The sequence below is a fragment of the Thermobia domestica genome, chromosome 13 (assembly GCF_964235325.1).
Source record: "Thermobia domestica chromosome 13, izTheDome1.hap1.1, whole genome shotgun sequence".
Lineage (NCBI taxonomy): Eukaryota > Metazoa > Arthropoda > Insecta > Zygentoma > Lepismatidae > Thermobia > Thermobia domestica.
Window position 1 is genome coordinate 184,843,600 of NC_137466.1, and position 9,784 is coordinate 184,853,383.

The 9,784-nt window shown below is 36.4% G+C and overlaps 1 protein-coding gene across 1 annotated transcript; it reads left to right on the top strand.

Moving 5' to 3' along the window:
- The first annotated feature begins 8,546 nt into the window (after positions 1-8,546).
- Positions 8,547-9,380, top strand: LOC145667890 (macro domain-containing protein RSc0334-like). The gene has a single exon (XM_081735320.1). The coding sequence runs from the start codon at positions 8,547-8,549 to the stop codon at positions 9,378-9,380; it is 834 nt and encodes a 277-aa protein (XP_081591446.1).
- The last annotated feature ends 404 nt before the right edge of the window (positions 9,381-9,784 follow it).

Sequence of the window (9,784 nt, forward strand, 5' to 3'; positions counted from 1 at the left end):
CTGTTCACGTGTCAGAACCATTTTAGATCACCTGAAACAAAGAGAGAACTGGGTCAGTATCAAGGTAATTTCCCACATTTGAACATTAATAACTTCTAAACTGTACAAGATGGAAAAAAATTACATCACTGAATTCCTGAGCTTAAGCAAGTGTTATTTGATGCGTCATACACCCCGTTCCCATTTTTTAAAAAAAATACTTGAATCTAAAATGGCGGATTTTAAGATGGCGGCCGTGAATGACATACACTCCAAAAGTTGCAGCCCCTCATCAAACCTCTGTTCCCATCATCACTTTTTACTTTTCCCGTCGATTTTCAAACTTATGCAGGTGTCCAAGGACTTTTGACTCACCCTGTATAGAAACATCAAAATGAATGTTTCTGGAAGTGAGAATATAAATGAAGAAAGTAGTGATGTAGAGCTACCAGGTTCGAACTAATCAACAAACGTTCCTGACAATATAAAACAGTTAGGTCACTAATTGTCGCAGCAAATGGATACTCAATTTCGACAAATGAATACTAAATTTGAACAAATGGATACCCAATTTCAGTAAAGGGATACTCAATTTCGACAAATGGATACTAAATTTGAACATAATTTTCAGCAAATGGATACTTAATTTCAGCAAATGGATACTCAATTTCGACAAATGGATACTAAATTTGAACATAGGTTTCAGCAAATAGATACAAGATTTGAACAAATTACACAGGTTATGACTTAGCGGATGGATAATAAATTAGATCAGATTACGCAGCAAATCAATACTAGATTTACAACTATACAAAGTGCAGTAGATGTGGTTGAAACACAGGCGAACGAGCATACTAGCCAGATAAGGGAATTGCGGGAAGAAGCAAATGCAATCAAGGAGAAATTTTATACGGCAAATGGTGATCGAGTTCCGGCTCTTAACATTAATCCTGTTCCACATGAAGTTAGAGTAATAGCAGATGATAGGGATTCTTCCGAAGGATATTCAATGAAGGATGACAGAGAAGCTAGCATTTTGATAGATGGAAGAAGAAATCATTCGCATCACCGTAATAGAAATATTCATGTAAACTCCAATCGTTGTAAGCACACTCGTAAGATCAGTCATTTTAGATTTAGTGAGATTAGGTTCTTGACGAAATTTAGTGGGAAAACAAACATTCCGGCCAGTATTTTCTTGGAAAAATTCGAAAATTAATGTGATTTAATGGGAATTGATCAGTTTAAATTTCTGAAAATGTTGGCTCCTATTTTATTACCCCCATGCTCTGTGTGGTTCAAGGCAATCAAAAATAATTTACGTAATAATTTGGATTTTAGGAATACCTTGCTTACTAATTTTGAGAATGACTTCATGTTAGCTAATAGGGACGCCATAGTTCGGAATCGGCATTTTAATCCGAAAGTGGACCGAAATCTCACTGATTTTGTGATATCTGTGTACAACAAATTAAAATTAATTAATCCATACCAACCGGAATCAAGAGTAATAGCCTCAATTCGAATCTTGTTACCTTTCAAGTTACAACAAATGCTGATTTCTGCGCAATGCGTTAATTTTAATCATCTTATTATGATAGTCCAAAATTTTGAGAGTCAATTTACGTTACAGGCTAATAATAACCGAAACGAAGCAAATCATAACCGTAATCAAGTTAATGATGTACCAGTAGGAAGCATCAACGTAAGAGAAGAAGGTGTTCGTAATGCGAGAAATAATAGTAGATTCAATGGTAATGAAAATAGAGCTGAACCTAGTTTTACTGGTGTCAGAACCGAATCTAATTTTAGAAGGAACTGGAACAACAACCGTAATGCTTTTCGAAACCAAAAGAATAACAGATCTAACTTTACCCGAAATTGATTTCGCAATAGATTCTTAGGTGGAAGGAATCCACAAAATAGAAATCTGAATACTGTTGAAGCAAATAATAGACAGAATTGTATACAAGATTTGGCGTACAATGTAACTTGATCGAACACTTTGGCAATATAACTTAAGCTTATGTTATGGAGTCCGACAAAACGTATTCAATTGTTTTTTTTTGTTTGTTTGTTTTTTTCACTTTGAGTACAATTATAATTTCATTTGTCATTCGTTCTTTGTTTGAATTTTATGCAAATAATAAAACTGAGGGATACTAGATTTCAGCACGTTGTGATATGAATATGAATATCGTTTACTAAAAGTTATGATAGATATGCTTGAATAAATATAACATGTTATATGGTATTCTAAGCCACATAAACTTTGCTGATTCTTAATATAATAATGTCTTTATTTGTTTTGTTCCTGATAATGATATTGATCAAGATTTGTTTTATTTCACTTTGAATAGTGTTATAATTTCTTTGTAATTCGTACTTCTTTTGAATTCTATGTTATTTACATCTATGCATCGATACAAATATTATTTATCAAAGCTATGTTAATTATGTCCAAATGGAAGAAATAAGTTATATAGTATGTCAGCACATACTGAGTTGATTTGTCAATGAGCTCCCATAATACTGATTTGAAGAATCTACTTTAGGACCTAAATAATGTCACCCATAAAGAATCTTAGGTGATTATTTTAAGTTTATTCTTGTTTAAATTATATCAAAAAATTCAAACCTTACATCTGTTAACTTGATAAAACAACATGAAGAAATTGTGTAGACAGAAAAACTTCAAAAACTCATTACGCGATGGTTTGTTTACATTTATGTAATAATTGGATAACATACACGAGACAAGATTCTGCTAAATTAAGTAATTTATGTATTGAGAAAAGAAATATAAACTTTGATTAAGAAAATTCGTTGTAACAGGAGATTGTAACATTTTGTAAACACAGACACAATTTCGGGTATGGCATAACAGTCAGATTTGCAGACACATGCTGTCCGGGGATTTCGGTCATCGCGTGACAATGAAGAAACTGAAGTTTCTTCAAACAGATGGGACAACACAGAGATTTCGAGACATGAGGTTGCAGATTCCACCGTCTGGAACACGAAATATAAACCTTGTGAAGGAAGGAACCAGGAGGCAGTTGAGATTGGTGGATCAGTGGAGATTAGTCGATCAGTCGAAATTAGGCTTAGTTGAGAGACAGTTCATCGTATTTAAGTCTTGGATTCAATGAGCAGATCAAACGAGAAACTACAGTAACTTACCACATAGACAGCACAGTTAAAGTCTGTCTCTTCTTCTCACTTCAGTAATTAAAACCAAGGAGAATTATAAGAGTTTAGATGGTCAACTACAATCTACGGAGAAGTCATCACTGAATCTGTGGACACGTGATTTCCAGGATAGATCCAGAAGGTGGAACATCCCATTCATAGTCATCCAGGAGCAGAAAACATCAACAGGTATGTGTTCCCAGTCTGTATTGTTGCCTGTGATTAAATAATCAGATATGCCGGTCCTGTGATCTGACTGCGTATGACATACTTATTAGCCTATACACACCATAGATGCTCATTTTACTTCGACCTCACTCACACTCCCCATTCCCCAATTGTCCATCGCCCTCGCGCGCCCTCACCCTCGCTGTCGAAACTTGTCCTCGCCCTCGCGCACCCTCGCCCTCGCCGTCGAAGCTTGTAATCGCCCTCACGGCCAAAACTTGTCCTTGCCCTCGCGCACCCTCACCCTCGCCATCGAAGCTTGTCCTCGTCCTCGCGCACCCTCGCCCTCACTGCCGAAATTTGTCCTCGCCCTCGCGCACCCTCGCCCTCGCCGTCGAAGCTTTTCCTCGCCCTCTCGCACCCTCACCCTCGCCATCGAAGCTTGTCCTCGCCCTCGCGCACCCTCACTCTCGCTGTCGAAGCTTCTCCTCGCCCTCGCGCACCCTCACCCTCGCCATCGAAGCTTGTCCTCGCCGTCGCGCACCCTCGCCCTCACGATAGGAGTTGTCCATTATTCTCGCTCGCCCTCGCCTTCGTGCTCAAAACTTTTCCTCGCCCTCGCGCACCCTCGCCCTCATATCATTGAGGGCGTGGGTAAATGAGGGTGAGGAGGCCTCGAGAGGGCCTCCTTCGTGAGGATCAGAGCATCAATTATTCAACTTATTTGTTGAATTATTTCCTTATCGTCAGTGGCGGATCCAGTGGGGGCGATCGGGGCGATCGCTCCCCCCCCAGAAGAGGAAACTTCTTTATTTTATATATACAAAAATAAAACGCATCCCAGAGTTTGGAGCTCTTAAAAGTAGCTCTAAGTAGCAGTATTACAACCCACCACCCCCACCAGAAGTCCGTCCTGGATCCGCCCTTGCTTAACATACGTCCTAAAGAAAGGAAACTAAACATATCATCGTATAACTTACTGTGGAACACCTAAAATGAAACAACTGTTACAATGGAGATCTCGGTCGATAGTGACGTTTGCATCATTTATCAACAGTATCCAATGCCTTTACTTCAAAATGTTCCTTGAACTACAATGCAAGCATAAGTATTCAGCCACACAAGGGCGGCTCTCATGAGGGTGAGGGCGAAATCAAGGTTTGATGAGTGGCGGTAGAGTGACTGCCGCGGACTATATGTCAGAATTTGAGCTTAGCGCCTCCAGGGGCCTTGGAAAGATTATCGAGCCTAAAATGATTTAGCACTGACTTTTATAAATCCACCAATTCAACAATTAATAATGTCGTGAAAACTTCAATACGTGCAAACTTTAAGATTGTAGTAATGAAAGAAAAGATGAAATCTTCAGTTTAGCGCCCCAGAGTTATGTAACTGCTAAAGGAGATGGATGAAATTGCAAGTGAATGATGATGAAAGAAATGGTAAAACTATACAATAAAAGACAAATTCTGACCAAAATATATATAATCTAATAAATGATGTGTAATGAATGAGATTATGTGTCTGATGAAGGCAAACATATTTTGCAGAAACTGTAACGCTAATATTTATTAGATTATATATGCATTGGTTAGAATTTGTCTTTTATTGTATACAAGAAGTTCCAAAGCTAGAATGAGTGGTATTCAGAGATGACACTAATGCAGATGGTTTGATATGTGGAAATGTTACCATTAAGTTCACACGATTTAAAACATTTTTCGATTTTTTTGTTTAAACCACTTCGTTTTTATGGAAAAAAAATCTGGTTTAAACCACCTGATTAAAAGCATTGGACGCTTTCCCTAAGATTGAAAGCGTTTGCTCAATGCTTTCAGACTTCGTTTCTTTGTTTTACTTTCTTTTATGTTCAAAAACAATGCTTTCATAAATTGCACTAAGAAGGAAAAAATAATAAAATGCACTGAAAAGACTAATTTTACTGTGGGATAAAGAAAGTAAGACCAAAAGCATTAAACGCTTTTCCTAAAGTTAAGGGTTTGTGCCCATGATTTCAATATCAGTTTCTTCATGTTTCTAAAAATAAATAAATAAAAGTGCCTTTCTAAAATTTGCTAAAAACATTTTACCTGGTATAAAATTAAAAAAAAAAAAAACTATTACTAAAAGCATTTGAGGCTTTCCGTAAAGTTGAAAGTTCGTGCCCAATGCTTTCAGCCTTAGTTTCTTCGTTTTACTTTTAAAAAGGTTTAAAACAGGGATGCAAATAAACAACAAAATTTTACTCGCCCGAAAAAAAACTACTAGCCCACATCCCACAATATAAATCATTTACTTAGCTTCGGTATGATATTAAATACTCGCCCGCACCGATGAACCATTCACCCCGGGCGAGTTGGCGAGTGGTTATTTGCATCCCTGGTTTAAAAACTATGCTTCTGTAAAATGGACTAAAAAGAAGCAAATAATAAAACGCACTATGAAAATTATTTTTGGTGGGTAAAATGAAAAAAGCTAGAACTAAAAGCATTGGACGTTTTCTCTAAAGTTAAGGGTTTGTGCCCAATGCTTTCAGTATTCGTTTCTTTACTTTACAAAAAAAAACCTTTTTAAAAATAATGCTTTTGTAAAATGCACTAAAGAGTAGACCTAACGTGTCGTAAAATGAAGAAACTAGGATTAAAAGCATTGGACGCTTTCCCTAAGATTGAGCGCTTGTGCTCAATGCTTTTAGTCTTACTAGTTAGTTTCTTCGATTACTTAAAGAAAAACAATGCTTTTGTAGAGTGGAGTAAAAAAGAAGATAATAAAATACACTAAGAAGACTTTTTTTTTAGTTTTAGAAGGATAAAATAAATAAAATAAGACTAAAAGTATTGGACCATCTTCCTAAGGTTAAAGGCTTAAGCCCAATGCTTTCAGTTTTATTTTCTTTATTTTTACTAAAAACAAGAAGAACAAAGGCAACTTTTAGAAGCAATGCTTTTGTAAAATGCATTAAACATCAAATCTTTCATGTAGTGAACTAAATAAACCATGAGTAAAAGCATTGGAGTTTTTCCTAAGGTTGAGCGTTTGTGTTGAGTGGTGTCAGCCTAAGTTTCTTCATTTTGCAATGCACTTAAAAGGAAGAAAAAATACTTAAATGCACTAAGAAGACTTTAGGGGAAAGAACAAGTTAAAGAAAGTAGACTAAAAGCATTGGACGTTCTTCCATTTGGTCCTCACCCTCATTCACCCTCGCCCTCTTCGTCGAGGCTTTTCCTCGCCCTCGCGCACCCTCACCCTCGCCATCGAAGCTTGTCCTCGCCCTCGCGCACCCTCACCCTCTTCGTCGAAGATTTGCCTCGCCCTCGCGCTCCCTCACCCTCACCATCGAAGCTTGTCCTCGCCCTCGCGCACCCTCGCCCTCGCGGCCAAAACTTGTCCTCGCCCTCGCGCTCCTCGCCCTCGCGTCACTGTGGGCGAGGGAACTTAAGGGTGAGGATGCCCTCGAGAGGGCCACCCTCGCGAGGGTGAACATCTCTGATACACACTTTACACTACACCTGATTTAAAGGATGGATATACACGAATATCCTAGTGAAATTGGAGTTATTGGTTTAACAGTTTAATCTTTCGCAAAACAATATTACAATTAGATGTAAATTCCTATCCATTTCAGATCATGGATGGAAGGTGCTTTCTTGCGTCATAACGCTTCCATCCCATAACTAAGGAACGACGCAGAGAAGTTCTCAATAATTAATAGATTGATCATATTTATTTATTTTTAGTCCTCTTCGTCAATAATTTTATAGAATTAAAATGGAATTAATTGTTGAATGAATATAAAAATGAGATAAAATGATTATATATATATATATATATATATATATATATATATATTGTAATTTATATATACGAGGGCTATTCGGAAAGTAATGAAACCTCACATGTAAAGATAGGTAACGGTCTAGGATTCTTTCTTCAATTGTAACCAATTAAAGAAGTCTGTCGGGACCCATTGATACAACGATATTGTGTATCAATGCATTAGAATATGTTAGATTACTTCCATTTTTGTATTTTAATTTTGGAATAACAGTGCATAAAAGTACACAATCTGTCGTGTAGAAGAAGAAGAAGAAAAGAAATTATATGTTGTTGATTGTAAATAGAAAGAAATAAGATTTAATCTCAATAGTTAAAAATATATGTTGGTTTTATAGATGTTGTTAACCTAATATAGTTGCTTGTTTAAAACGTTACTATGACAACTGAAAAAAGAAAATAATAACTAATGGAGTTTTGATAATAGAAAAAGGTAATAGTGATAAAAGTTGTCGTGCCTGATTTTATGTGATTTGACCGTATTTATATATTTTAATAATTACACGGATTGTGGGCTAAAATATAATAAAAAGCAATATTTGTTTGTTGTTATATCATTATGTCGAGGGGAGGCCATCACGAGCCCCCCCTGCTTTCACTGTAAGTTATTAAAAGTGCAATTTTGTTATTCTAATCACGTGTCTGTTTCTTCTGTTTCTTATACTGTAGCACCACTTTCTATGTATGCTTCAAGTTTTTTCCCATCTATTTCGTATGGGTCACTTACTTTAACTTTATTGGCACACTAATGTAGTGTTACATGATGAGAGATATGGTCCCAGAAGTCCGTCGTTCCGTAATACTTCGATTTGACCTTTGTAAAGAAATTGTGCTGGACAGATCAACGGCATTTACTGGTTCTTTATTTCAGGAGTTATGCAATATTTTGGACATAAGGATGAATTTTATAAATCCATACTATCATCAAACGAATGGTCTTACGGAAGTTATGGTCCGAAATTTGGAAGCGTTGTTAAAAAAAAAAAGTGGTCCCCATGAACCATGGAAGTTGGGTAGAGCATGTTTCTTCTGTGACCTTTTCTCAAAATGTGACCGTGAATCAATCCACGTCTTACAGTCCATTTTATCTTCTTCATGGATTTGAACCATACTTAGAACATCAGGCGATTATAAATGGACGTTGTTTTCATATTTCCAACGAGGAACGTTTAATAACTCTTCACGATATTAGAGAGAAGGCACAGGATAAATTATTTGACAGGTTTCGGACATCAAAAAAGTCATACGAGAAACATCATACAACAGTGACGTATAATGAGGGTCAACGTGTGTGAATTTATGATCCAACTAGACGTCGTGGCCACGCCAGAGCATTTTCAGGAGTTTTCTTTGGTCCAGCAATTGTTGTTCGAATGGACGCTAATTCTTATTTTGTTAAATATAAAACTTCGAAAGGCAGGAAAAAGATCGAATCGATAGCCATTACACGATTGAAGCCCTATTACCCAGATGTCACACCGAACGAAGAAGATGAAGAAGTGTTTCATGCAAGTAATTGTGTTCCTGACTCAGAAGATCAACGACCCGATGAATCTCATCATGCTGCATTAACAATAGAATCTGAACCATTTATTGAAAGTTTTGCTGTGGTCGACGTATTAAAGTTACCAACTATTACTCAAATGAAATATAAATTCCCGATTAAAAAGCCGTTGTATAATTATAATGAGGAAATTAATGACAAAATTTGTATTTATCATGGAAATATTTCCACACTGAAGTGTGATGCAGTCGTTAATGCTGCAAATGAAACTTTAACACCTCTTGCAGGAGTGGACGGTGCTTTGCATTTTGCAGCCGGGTCACAATTACGAGAAGTTTGTGTAAAACCTGGTGAGGTTAAAATTTCTCCTGGTTTCTATTTGCCAGCAGATATTGTTTTATTTACATGTGCGCCGAGGGATAACAATAAGCGTATTTTACGTCACTGTTATGTTAACTGTTGTCAGCGAGCTATCGAAAACAATAATAGAACTTCGAGTATCCCATGTTTAGGAACAGGCGCATTTCATTTTGACAAAACTGAAGCTATGAACATTGCTTTGTCAACAGTACGTAATGTTTTGGAGAAAAATTTAGCTGATTTTGACCGAATTGTTTTCTGCGTTTTTGACAAACACAACAAAGATCTCTATTATGACAATATTTCCATCTATTTTCCTATGACTGAATATAAGTCTGTTTAGTTTATTCTAGATAAGACATATAACGGGAATATCTCCGTTAAAAAAGCCTTGATTAGACTATGTGTTTTTTTTCTCTCGCTGAGATAATTTACATCTAATCTCTGTTAGACGTTTCCCCTTCGATTATGGAATGGCCATCCATAATTGATTATTTGGGATTTTTTTCTTTCCATATGCGCATATGAACTAATATTTGACATATTAATAGTATTACATTGGATAATATTTATTCCCTAATTTGACATATTTTGACTTACCGCCTAATTTGTGAATTGCCAACACCATCTGCAATTAAATGGATTTTGTACCTTTGATACTTTATTTACCTGAACTACTGTTATTTATTCAGAATACATTATTTACATAGTTATGAGCTCAAAAATCCCTATTGTGATTTATTTTAC

What these genes read in the sequence shown, in the direction of transcription:
- LOC145667890 (XM_081735320.1), top strand. Translation starts at nt 8,547, where the DNA reads ATGGACGCTAATTCTTATTTTGTTAAATATAAAACTTCGAAAGGCAGG.